Raw genomic sequence first — 12,844 nt, forward strand, 5'->3', positions numbered from 1 at the left:
CGCACGTACGCAGGCGCTCAGCAGACACGGGGGGAGGCCCCGCCCCATGCGCGTGACCGTCCCTCCCGCTCCGCTCCGCCCCGTCCCGCCCCGTCCCGCCCCGCCCAGCCGTCCCTCGCCCCCGGCCGGCAGCGCCCACCGGCGGCGGGCGGGAAGGGGATTCTGGCACTACGGGGTCGGTATGGCGGCCGCCGACACCAGTCCGGAGGTGGCTGCTGAGGGGCGGGAGCCTTTGCTGAGTCCTGGAGAGGAGGCGGCGGCGGAGGGGGAGAGCAGGTAGGGGCTTCTTCTTTCCCGCCCCTCTCCTCTCTGAGGCGGTGAGGCGGCAACCCATGCGGCGGCCCCGACAGGCGCCTTCTCTCCCTCCCTCCCTGCGCCGGGGGGCTGAGGCGACACCCCACCAGTCACTAGAGGAACCACCCGTGGGTGACGAGTCCCTTCTGCCCCTGCGTGGGTGCTTTACCCCGGGGGGGGTCGGGGAGCGGGGCTGCTTCCCGCTGTGAAAAAACCAAACGCCCTCGCTTGGGAAGTTTCTAAAAAGCATACAAATCGGTTGTTGTGGTGCTGGAGCCCAGGTATTTAATTGCACTCTTGTGCGGGCAGCAGTTGGTCACTTGGTTTCTTCTGTCAGGAAAACAGCAGTGCCTTGAACGCGTAGGGGCGGCTGCTGCTCCTCTCTTTGCTGAAGTGTTTTTATACTCGTACTGCTCGATTTAGCTAAAACCTTGAAAGTAACCAAACAGAGCATATGCGTACCATATACAAGAAGTTGACTGGCTTTTTTCCTATGAGTGATGGGCAATAAGATTACAAAGTACGTTTAGAAACGTCGTTTATGTGGTTAAAATTTCACTGAACCAAGACACTCCAATGGTGTAAACATTTCTGAAGAAACAAATGTACAAATCATGCCGTGGAGTAGCTGTATTAGCTTTAAAATTGCATGTACGCCTAAGTCTATATATGGCCTATATAAACAATGTTCATAAACTATGTTCAGGCATATATAACCCAGGCCTGCATCTTTTGGACAGAGAAATGAAGAGCCCTGAGATGTTCTTGCTTCTGAAAAAATACATGGGTCTCAGAAGGCGCTTATGAAGTTTACAAAAATAACCTGCTGCTCACAAAGTTTCTAACTTCTATTTTAAATGTTTTTGCAGCCCTTAAAATCTTCAGCAATATCTTTTACACACATCTTTTACATTGTATAGTATATTTTCTCATGGTAAGAATAGATTGGCTGTACCTCTTAGTCTAATCAAAATTGTTCAGGTTTGGTTTTTGGTGGGTTTTTTTGCTTTAAATTCACAGCTCTGAGAAGGTGTCTGGGGTTTTATGGTTTAACACATGCTTTTAATACATGCTTCTTCAAGCCATTACAGGATATCTGTGATCCTCCAAAGAGATTGCAGAATTGAAGATCTCTCTAGATAAATATCTCTCTGTGTAACATTTAAATGCAATGGTACATGATAGCATTTCTGTTAGTTTTTTGCTTGTCAGCCTAGTGTCTTTCAGCAAAAAATTAGCTTGCTTCTAAAATAAATGTGTTGTGTTCTTTGCTGTGTGGAAGTCCGTTCCTGCATAACAATTTACACAGTTTTATTGAGAGGGTTGTGAAAAATGTTTTTAATGTCCTGTGGGAAAAACTGGAAGAGAATCTGAACGATTTCTTTCTCTCTCGACTTTTGATTCAAAAACAGGGACATTGTGGAAACACAAGAGCATTATAAGAGCAGGTGGCGATCCATCTGGATTATGTATCTTACTATGTTTCTCAGTAGTGTAGGTAAGTAAGCACAGGTGGATTTCAGTGTTATTTGCTTAATTAATATATTTTGGTTTGAAAATTACAGGGTTTTCTAGGTTTCAGCTACATAGCTCCTTTAATGCTACTGTCCTTCTATAACCTTAAAAAGGTGCATTTTCTGATTCTTCAAAAGAGAAGACATGACTAGCAAAGCAAACAGAAAGTTACATTTAGTAAGATAAGTTAAATAATACTCTGTTTTGAGACTAAATGATCTATCACTTAAATCTTTGTTTTACGGCTTTGTAATAGTTCAGGGTAAAAGGTACTGGCAGAGCAAGGTCATTGCTCCGAACCAAACAAAACTAAGGTCACACTTTTATCATACAAAGTGCAACTTCTAGGTAATGAAAATAGAAATAATGCTGAGTTCTTAAGAGGTAAGATTTTTGTGGGAATCTATGTTATCTGTTTGAAAATGTGTATGAGAGCTTGTTTTCCCCTATGGGATTTTGCATCTCCACTGCAGGACAAATGGCTGTTTCATTCCTAAATAACTCCCTGGAAACAAGACTTCTGGTGATTTTTCTGTAGGCTTAGAAATGATCTTGAAAAATCATAGGATACCTCTGTGATTTTTTTTTTTTATTAATTAAAATTTCTTTGATAAATTAATACAAACATGTCAGTATATGAAGAAATTCTTTTTACCCTGGGCACCTTGTCTTTCCATTGGGAGGAAAAATCCCACACAGTTTGCTTGGCGCATCAGTACTATTTTCACAGGAATTCTTTTCTATTTTTTATGAACCTATAAAATGTCCTTTTAAAAATAGTTCTTCCTGTTAGGAAGAATTATCACTCCTTAAAAAAAGCACATAATACATAATTTTTCAGGTGGCGGACCAATGCACAGTTTTAGAATATAATGCACTTAGGAGCAGAAGAACAAACCTGTAATAACTGTTTCCGTAAAACAAATTACTGATAAACACAGCAAATAAAGTAACTTCAGCTATGTTTTTACTGCATTGCAGGTTTCTCAATTGTAATAATGTCTGTGTGGCCATATCTCCAAAAGGTTTGTAAATACTTTTTTTTTAATTAATAAGAACAGAAAACTCCGGCTCAGAAAGTATGTAATACAAAACTTGGCATTTTATTTAGGAAAAGAAACAGTAAAAGGAAATGTGTGGTTATAAGAGACTTTTATTTTGCCATCCACTTAGACAACTTTCATTATTCCATGTAAAGTCTGACAGTTAATTTCCTGAATTGATAAAGGTACATCATAATCCAGAAATGCCTGGTTTTCCAATGTAATTTCACTGTTTTCTTAGACAGTGGATCGATAGAAATCTCTTTATCTGAATGCATTTGTAGGGTTAAAACATAATACACACGGCTTGTCTGCATTAAAAAAAAAAAGGAAGCGGAAGGTAGAAGTTGCTCTGTAAATGTCAAATTTTTGCAGTTAGACCTTCTTGGTATTCTTAATTGGGAGTCACCTGTGTCCAGGTTTTTAGTTTGGTTGGTGTTTTTTTCCCTCTGCATTTCATTCTTGTTAGCAGTGGTATAAAAGGTCTCTCAAACTTTAATTTTACTGTTCCTGGAATTGTAGAAGGCAGTTTCTAATGCAAATTTGGAAGAAGTATCGTGGGCAGGGTCCTAGAGGTGTCATTAAAATCAAGGCTGGTGCTGAATTCTTGGAGAAGAAAACGAAATGCATCATCAGCCTTGTAAATCAGGACATATTCAGGCATGTGCAGAGGATACTTAAGTCATTTCTTGCTCCTGGCATGCGAACTGACTTACCCTACTGCTTAAATTATGCCTATAGCCATCAGCAGTGCTATATGAAAACTATTTGAGTTCGCTGCAAGTGAGCTTTTTCCAGTCACAGAAGCAAAGCACTTTTCCAGCACTGCTGGAGACAAGTTAGGCACAGTTTATTGCCCCAAAGTACTATGTGAAAACAACTGCATCTGAGACCCAGAGCGGGGTATTAAATACCGCACAGTGCCATGCAGACACACTGACTTGTTTAGCAATAGCTTAGGTTTGATGCTGCATTGCATAGTGCCATACACCCTCAGAATTACAGTGCAGAGTCTTAGGTGTTTCAGGTACTGATTCTAAAATATTTTTGTTGATACAAAATACTATAATACTTTACCCATAGAATTGATTAATTTGTTTCTGCAGATTGATCCGACAGCAGATGCAAGTTTCTTGGGCTGGATTATAGCTTCATACAGCATTGGCCAAATGGTTGCCTCTCCCCTGTTTGGCTTGTGGTCCAATTACAGGCCAAGGAGAGAACCTCTCGTTGTTTCAACTGCTATTTCAGTAGCTGCTAATTGTCTTTATGCCTACGTCCATGTACCTCATTCACACAACAAATACTACATGCTGACTGCACGTGCTCTTGTGGGATTTGGAGCAGGTAACCACGTCAGAATTTATATTTCTGAAAATTATTAATTCTCTGTCTTGTGTAAGATGGTTAACTTGATATTTTAGTACCAGATTTACCATATGTGAATGATGACTTGTTACTTAAGAAAGCAAAGTGTCAGCCAATAGTAGTTTATAATAAAATTGTATAATTGTGCAGTTGTGTATAAATACTAGAGCAAGTGCTGGGTTTTATTTCCTTGCAAAATGAGAAAAAAGCAGCCCTAAAGAAATGTAACTGGATAATTTAAGAATATAACTTCGTATTTATGCACTTTCTTGGTTTTGTGTTTTTTAAGGAAACGTGGCTGTAGTTCGATCGTATATTGCGGGTGCCACTTCTCTTACAGAAAGGACAAGTGCCATGGCAAATACCAGTGCCTGCCAGGCAGTTGGCTTCATATTAGGACCAGGTAAAGCACATCATCTTTCTTCACTTCTCTAATATTTTTTAGGATGAAATTGAGCATTGGAAGTAGGAATCTTCAGCAGCTCTATGTCGGGGATTTTAAGGGATAGTTTGTCAGTGGTCCTAAAATTGAATAAATGGGATCCAGTCATACATACTTGTGTATGCCAACATAAATGAAATACTCTAGTCAAAGAAATTCTAACTGTAGTTGAAAACTAGCTGGTTTGGGTTGCTGGCTGCAGGAAAACCAAGTTCCAAGATGCTCTGTGTACCAGTGCCCACTAAATAGTCTATGACCAATTGCACCTTATTCACGGAGAAGGGAACTTAACGTTGCTGTACTCAGGCAAACATTTCCACTTTTCCGAAATGACTGAAGATTTCACCTTGCCTCACACATTGTGGCAAATAACATCCAACAGATCCTTCTGATCTTGTAGTGATGATCACGAAATCTTCACGTTGACAAAAGTTGTAAGATATAGCACAGGTATTACAGAGAGCAAAGGGGACAAAGAGCTCGAGGGGTGTTTGTTAGATCAGGCTTGACTGGCTCCTGAGGTGCTCTGTCTGCTTCATGGGAGAAATGCGTTAGACTTCGCCTTGTGTTGTAGAGAGAGACCAGCAATTTTGTCCTAAACAGCCTCTACTGATTACTTGTCCTCTATAGCTGGAGATTAAGATTATGCAATTAGTAGGGCTGAAGCGTTCTGTGTATGGTAATATAATGAGGTGAACGTTCAGGGTTGAAAGTTTTTTCTCCCGTGGATCATTACTGGTGCTGTTGATAGAGCATTAACCAGTCTACAGCAACAAAAAGTCTGCCTTCTTTCTGTGATTTGCATCAAGTATAAATTTAGGTAATTCCCTTTCCTAATTTGATAGGGACTCTCAGTCTGTTTCCTAACAGTAGTAAGCAAGTGACCTGATCTTACAATCTTTTGCTCTGCAGCAATTTAAATTTTACTTAAAAAAAACCAAGCCACAACTTCTTTTCTCTCTAGCTTGCCCTTAGCAGGAGGGATAGGCCAGTCCCAGGACCAAGGTTTTCCATGTAGGAGGAAAAAGAAAAAGGATAAATCAGCTGTCTGCACATGGCCAAGAAAATGAACCGTTGGTACACTCAGAATTCACTTCCAGTTCTTTAAGTGTCATTGCTGTTATTTATACAGTGTATGTATGTAACCAAGTAGTTTACTGACTAGTTGAGACCCCATGGGTATCCACCAGTTTATTTAGAGTAGGATTCTCAAAATGCAAAAGGTTTGACAGGTATAATATTTAAATTTCACTTATCAATCAGAACAACTTTGCTTATTCAGTTTTATATGTTTTTTCTATATGCATTGTAATGTTTTTGTAATGATTCTCAAGATTTTCTTAATACATTTGTGTTTTTAAGTTTTTCAGACATGTTTTACACTTATCGGAGAAGAAGGAATAACATGGAAATTACTTCACCTTCAGCTGAACATGTATACGGCACCAGTTTTGTTTGGAGCTTTTTTAGGAGTTATTAATATTATTCTCATCTTTGCCATATTCAGGTAGTCATATCAAAAAAGAGAAATATTCTGCCTTGCTTTAGTGGGTGGCTTGTAAGAAATAATATGCTGGCCAGAAGGAGGAGTAATAAGCCTGAAATCTGGAGCGCTAAAACTATAAGCTGTTATTTGTTTTTCAGGGTTTCTACCTTCTTCAATACATATCTTTTTAATTATGCTCATAAATTAATCATAACGATGTTACAGCTAGAATGTAAACTGATGGAAAAAGTTACAGCTGTTAGATTATTAGCTTAGCCTTGATATATTTCTAGTGTTGATGGTTTCTGCCCATGTTTTTTCTTTAAAGAGAAATAAGCTTCGCTTGTCTGTAGGGTTCTTATGGTCTGTGTCTTTCCTTTAAGAATCTCAAGGCGGGATTTTTATGCTTTATCCCATTGGTGGCAGTGAGGGGAGGGGAGAGATGCACACAGATATGTGATATTCTCCCATTAGAATATTTTCTTTCTTGAATATGAAGGTGTTCGCTGCAGTAAAATGTAGACTACACAGGTGATGTTTAAACGAGCTGCGAATAATTAGAATAGAAGATTATGCCATTTATTTAATAGAAATTTGACTCAATCGTAGATAAAAAAATATGGGTATTAATGAAAACAATTCTATACTTCTAGAGAGCATCGAGTGGATGACATGGGACGGGAGTGCAAAAGTGTCAATTTTGAAGGAGAAGGTACCTGTGTTTTCTTGAAAACTTATTCTGTGATTATAATTTTTAAGTACTCTCTTATTACTTGCAAGCATTTAGAAGTATTCTGAAGTCTGATGCATTGGGAACTCGAAGTGGAAAGTAGGCTACATCACTTTCTAGCTGGGCCAGAAATTGCTTCATTCTGTGTTGTGTCCATAGTGCTGTCTGGTAGCAAAGAATTAAAAAACCCAAATATTGTATGGATCCTTCCAGATTTTCATCCTGGAACTGCCTCTTCCAAGAGATGGGATTAACTGAACATGGACATAAAAAAAAAATTTCCCTTAACTTCTACTCTGCAGTCATTCTTCTCTTCTGTTCTCTGCCATGCTGAGTAATATTGTTACTGTATGTCAGCTTTCACAAACAGCATGTTATTAAAAGGTGTATGTTGTATAAGTAAATTCGGTTGGTGAGACTGAAGTACAGTAAGTGCCACATACAGTGTGACAGCTTATGTCTAGTATATACCCTTTTTGTACACAGCTCAAATTTTTTAAAATATTGTGAGTATTCGTCACTTGAAGAATAAAACGCATACAAAAAGTCATCTTAAGCCTCTTTTAAAATCTATGGAAATCACCAGTATTGTATTAGTTTTCTTTTCAAAAATGGAGCTGTATGTGCACACTACATGTGGGTGCTTTGTGTATGAAAACGCTATGCCCAGCGTAGAGGAACAAATTGGTAGTGCACTATGTGGTAGTGCGGAGAATTCTGTGTATTTTTGACCGTGCAAGGGGAACAGAAAGTGTTTTGGTTTCCATCATGAAGATCTTTTTAAAAGTTTGCTTATTTTGCTGTCACTCAGGACTTGTCAGTCCCAGCATTACAGAGGGAAAACAGATGGTATAACCAGTTTGGAAATAATTTTTCCTCATTGTCAGAGGAATTGAAGTTTCAACAATTCCATTTTGATTTTAAAATATTACACTTGGATTGTCAAAACAAGCTTGCCTAGCCGCCCACCAACCTGCATGTTAGCTACTTAACAGAGTAAGGAAATCATTACGTTTGTAATGTGTTGTGGTATAAAAAAAAAGCTCTGTTTGCAGTTTAGAATAATTCTTCCATTTTGTTGCAGAAGGTGGTGTTCTGGATCAGGACGCAGAAGGAAATGTTGACCATGCTGCTGTGGTAGCACTCAATTTTCTTTTCTTTGTCATCTTGTTTGTGTTTGCTGTCTTTGAAACGTAAGTTTGTCCATTTTCTCTCAATATACTTGGACAGTCTAAGTCTAGTCTTAGTCTAACTGTAGTTAGACTGGGTGTGCGTGGAAAAGCTTTTCTGCTGCACTCATTTTCTTAACCGTACTCTGCCTAAATAGAGGTCCAAAACCATATGCAGTCAAATTGCTGTGTACTGATGCAGAGTAATGAATTAAAGGTCAGTAATAACTAAAAATATGTAGCATACAGTTTGTGGTATATGAAACATAAATGTAAAAGTTTTTGAATGGATGCAAACCCATTTCCTCAACTTTTTAAGTGTTTTGAAAAAAACACTACCTGAAATCTTCAGAGAAAACTGTGCCTTTGGTTGAGTACCTTGTTCTATACTTTTCGTTTTGTGTAATTTCTTGGTATGATTCTGATTAGCTCCAAAAGCTCCAGTGAAGCTCTCATTTCAATAATGATTAAAACAATTGTTTGCAATAGTTAATGCAATTGTATTCTTTTTCTTTCTCTCTTGTATTCTTATTCTTTCTCTCTATTCTTGTACACTACATTATTTTACATGATTTTTTTTTTACCTACAGAGGGATGTTATTCACTCTCAAATTTTCTGTGTGTAAGGAAACAAGTACAACATAGCATTACCTCAGACTGAAGTATACCTCATTTTTTTAATTTATAAAATCCTCTGAGGATAAAAGGTTTTCTTGTAAGATTTTTGAGCTCTAACATTGCTAAAATTTCTTTTAACAACATGTCTCTGTCTTAATTGCATTATTTTTAGAAAACTGAGTTCCTAGAGACTGGGTGGTTGCTGAAACGGAAACCATATTAAATGTTCATTATTTTTATACTCACAGGGCCTGATTTTTTTTTTCTATTACTCTTGATTTGCTTCAACTCTATCATCTTTTCATGAACTATTGGAAGTAATAGATTAATGATGCTTCAGAGTATGGCTGGTGTAATGCAGTTGTAATTTTGTCTAGTGGATTTAGTTTTAATAGATGATGCAGAACAGAATTAGTTTCTAACTAGCCTGTGCTTTCTGATATGCCCATGAGGACGAAAGGCTTCTCTACCATTGTGTTTGGTGTTTTGAGACAATATATGTGTGGAAATGACTGTATAGAAGCAGCCTTTTATTTAATTAACGTAATTTTGTTCTGTCAATTTAGTATAGCTACTCCATTGACGATGGATATGTATTCCTGGACCAGGAAAGAAGCTGTTTTTTATAATGGAATAATCCTTAGTGTGGTTGGCATTGAATCGGTTGTTGTTTTCATGGTGGTTAAAACGCTATCTAAAAGGTAAGTTTGGGGAGTTTATCGGAATTTTGTTACTTATGTTAGCTCTAAATGTGAAAAGCTTTATGGCAAGGCCAAATCTGCGTTACTTAAATCTGGTTAATGAATTTGGGTTTACTGTGACAATGAAGTATTTCCACTTTTGACACAGCTGTGGTGCTGTGGTTGTTCTTTATTCTGTTAACGTCACCCCCTCCCTTGTCTGTCTGTTACCCGTGAATCACAAGAAAAACAGGTTTTGAGTTACTGTGATTTTCCAATTTTTCTTGCAGTTGTTTCAGTCAGGCATCTTTTCCAAAAGCTAATGGGCTAGGTCGTTAGCACCTTCATAAACTTTAATTAGATGATAATTGTCATTTCATTGTGTGATAGGACTGGTGAGCGGGCCATACTCCATGGAGGCTTACTGATTGTCTTGGTTGGATTCTTTATCTTACTGCCTTGGGGGAAAAAACTACCAAATATCCAGTGGCAAGGTATAATTCAAGTCATACTAAACTATCATCATGGGTGTTTCTGAAAGCTTTTTGTTGTATTTTTTTTTCTTAAAGGCACACATAATTTATTTTTACAGAAGTAAAGAATAACTCCATTCCCAGACCAACTTCCACTGAAATGTTCGTGCCTTTCTGGAGTTTGGAAGTGATGCAGCTTCCATCCAACGACACAGTGGAACCCGTTGGCTGCCCTGTCACACAGTCCTGGTGCCTGAACACTCCTATGATCTATCTGGCCCAGTATATCAGCTCTGATATCCTGATAGGATTGGGCTATCCAGTTTGTAATGTCATGTCCTACACATTATACTCAAAAATCCTAGGCCCAAAGCCTCAGGTAAGCACGATGCCTAAACGGTTTATTTCATTTGCTCTCCAGGACCTGCGCCGTCAGTATTAGAATGAGGGATCTGGCTAAAATTCCTTTCGTCATCAGCCAAATCATAGTACATTTCAGCCCGGGCAGAAGTTTCCAGGAACTCTAATAATTTTTTAAAATCCAAGGCAAGTCCCTAGAGGAATTAGAAGGCAAGGCTCGTGCTACAATTTACAGCAAATCTTACAGCTTGAAAATTTTGGAACAAGTAAGCCCAAAACTTGTGACTTTCACAACTGTTCTGGGAGAGCCAGTTTTGTAACAACCAGTTATATAATATCAGTAGGGAATAATGTTCCTCTTCGTAACTACATTACATAAAGACTATAAATGTTATGATAGCTCCGGTTATTGACATTTTACAGGGGTAAAACGCATAGCAAGCTGATATTACTGCTTAATAAATTTTTCTCTTCCTTTTTCACTACTTATCTCATTTTTACCATGTTATATTTTGCTGTAAGAGACTAAATGTTTTGAGCCAGAATGATTTCTTGTTAGAAAGCTATAGAGTATGTAGCTCAGCAGAGCCTTGGAATTAATGCTTAGAGAAGCTGAGCAGTGCCCTTGCAAGCAAAGTATTCGGTATCTTAACGAGTTAAGAAAGATAAGCAATTGCTTAAACACGCCTAAATTTTCAAAATAGGATAGTTGGTGGGAACTATTGGCAAGCCAAATAATTGCTGTATCACTGACATAAGCTTTTGATCCTCTGTAGGGTGTCTACATGGGATGGCTAACTGCCTCTGGAAGTGGAGCACGAATACTTGGGCCTGTTTTTGTGAGCCAAATATACACTCACCTGGGACCACGCTGGGCGTTCAGCTTAATCTGTGGAGTAGTTGTAGTCTCCCTCTTAGTCTTGGAGATAGTATACAAGAGACTGATTGCATTTTCTGTCAGATACGGAAGGATGCAAGAAGAGAATTGTTAAATACGTATTTTTTAAAAAAAAGGAAAACCAACCAGGAATAATACTTTAGTTTATTACTACTTTTTAATGAGGAGTACCGAACCACTGACCTTGTTGGCTGTATACTAAGAACCGTAGACCTGTACTTACACATTGACATAACACGTAACTTGGTCATATCCTAATATATATGGTCGCACCTGCTGCCACAGAGCGTTTGTATTCTGCTTTTCTAGCAGCAGAGGAAGGGATGTGAACAAGTCAGGTCGATACAATGGCACATTTGAAGCGTGTACAGCTTAAATGGTGCACCTCTGTACTGAATGCAGCTGTGAAGGTCACAGGTGACGTGCATCCTTTTCAGAAAGAAGTAAAAGAAATATTTATCTTGATTCTGTGAATCAGGATTAGTAACTCTTGTAACTACGGGATTAGTTGAGCTGCATGCACTTTGTATGGAAACATCCCTACTTCAGTGAACCTTCTGATGTTCGGTTTGCTAGCTTGTGAGCACAGCTAATACAAACGGTCTCACTTTGCAAACGGTTGTGTATCAGCACGCCTTCTCTGGGATTTCAAATGAAATGTGACGGAATTGCAGAGGGAGGTAGGTGCCCACTTCACAAGCAGTTTAGGTGGGACCTGGGTGTTTAAGTAGGTTAAGAGCCATTGTAAATCAGAGCCTCAGCGGCTGTTACTTGAACTACAGAGAACCATACGTGCAATTTTACTTCTACTGTTTTGCCGAATGCCTTTTAGTAGCAAGAAAGATAACCCACGCAGCATTACATTGCGCACATCTTTTCTTAGCTTTACTACAAGAAGGAAATACTAAGCACAGTAGTTTACACTTTGGTTGTCACTTGTGAGAGTGAAGGCACTATGCTGAGCAACCAGTGCTCGTGAAGTGAAAAGGAGGAAACTGGCTCCTTGAGAGTTCACTATTATTTGTAGGCTTACTTTTTCTGATAATATGGTATGAGAAAGAGGAGTTTACAATGTTTGAAAGAGTCAGTGTTTATTTTAACAAGTGAAATAATAATTTTCTTTCCTAATGGGGCCTAAGCTCATCTGTACGGGTTTGTTTTACCTGTTTCAATACTACTGGGGAAAAAATAAGTGGAATAACTCTAGTATGAGAGGTGTAGCTGCTGCTTAAGGGGTCTAATATTTGATGCTTACTGAATATATTAAATGAAATGAAGTATTCCTGTGTAATCAATTGTTCAAACACTAAAAGACTACTGAATTAAAAGATTATTTTTTCAGTACTGACTGAATGGAATACAGAAGTTTTATTCTCTCTTTCCTGCTGCAGAATCACAGAATGTTACAAGAAAGGCTTTTGCTTACAAGAAAAGCATTTCTTTTATACACTAATTCATAATAAACTACAGAAATACTGGGTTTTGGTGGTGAAAAGAGACTGCAACGTGAAGCGCTTAGTTACAGCAGCCAAAAGTTACTTCTGTAACTGGTGATATCAGTTACTTCAGAAACTGGTGTTACCTTAGACATGAGAAATGCAAGGGTTTTAAAAATGGCTAACAGGGTTAGGATTTTGTGTTCTACAACTTCATTTGTGCTGAAAGTACATACATTGTAGGGTTTTTAATGCTGTTGTTCTTCAGGCTAGCTAACTTCCAACTTAAGTGTGAGAAAATGTTTGGGTACTCGGAGGGATTATTTTACCTG

General features: G+C 38.5%; 1 protein-coding gene across 2 annotated transcripts; it reads left to right on the forward strand.

Annotated features, from left to right (window-relative positions):
* The first annotated feature begins 7 nt into the window (after nt 1–7).
* MFSD8 (major facilitator superfamily domain containing 8) lies at nt 8–12,425 on the forward strand. 2 transcript variants are annotated; one of them, XM_064450476.1, is made up of 12 exons: nt 8–276; nt 1,707–1,792; nt 2,791–2,834; nt 3,959–4,199; nt 4,510–4,623; nt 6,025–6,169; nt 6,802–6,860; nt 7,963–8,071; nt 9,232–9,366; nt 9,736–9,839; nt 9,938–10,197; nt 10,955–12,425. In XM_064450476.1, exons 1-12 carry the CDS (start codon nt 47–49, stop codon nt 11,168–11,170), a joined length of 1,743 nt encoding a protein of 580 aa, XP_064306546.1. In that variant the 5' UTR covers nt 8–46; the 3' UTR covers nt 11,171–12,425. The 2 variants fall into 2 exon arrangements, with proteins under 2 accessions (XP_064306546.1, XP_064306547.1); XM_064450477.1 differs by having other exon boundaries at nt 7,966–8,071.
* The last annotated feature ends 419 nt before the right edge of the window (nt 12,426–12,844 follow it).

This window comes from Phalacrocorax carbo, chromosome 4 (genome assembly GCF_963921805.1).
Source record: "Phalacrocorax carbo chromosome 4, bPhaCar2.1, whole genome shotgun sequence".
Lineage (NCBI taxonomy): Eukaryota > Metazoa > Chordata > Aves > Suliformes > Phalacrocoracidae > Phalacrocorax > Phalacrocorax carbo.

What these genes read in the sequence shown, in the direction of transcription:
- MFSD8 (XM_064450476.1), top strand. Translation starts at nt 47, where the DNA reads ATGCGCGTGACCGTCCCTCCCGCTCCGCTCCGCCCCGTCCCGCCCCGT. An exon ending in TGTGGCCATATCTCCAAAAG is followed by an intron (nt 2,835 to 3,958) that starts GTTTGTAAATAC and finishes TTGTTTCTGCAG; the next exon opens with ATTGATCCGACAGCAGATGC. An exon ending in GTTAAAACGCTATCTAAAAG is followed by an intron (nt 9,367 to 9,735) that starts GTAAGTTTGGGG and finishes ATTGTGTGATAG; the next exon opens with GACTGGTGAGCGGGCCATAC.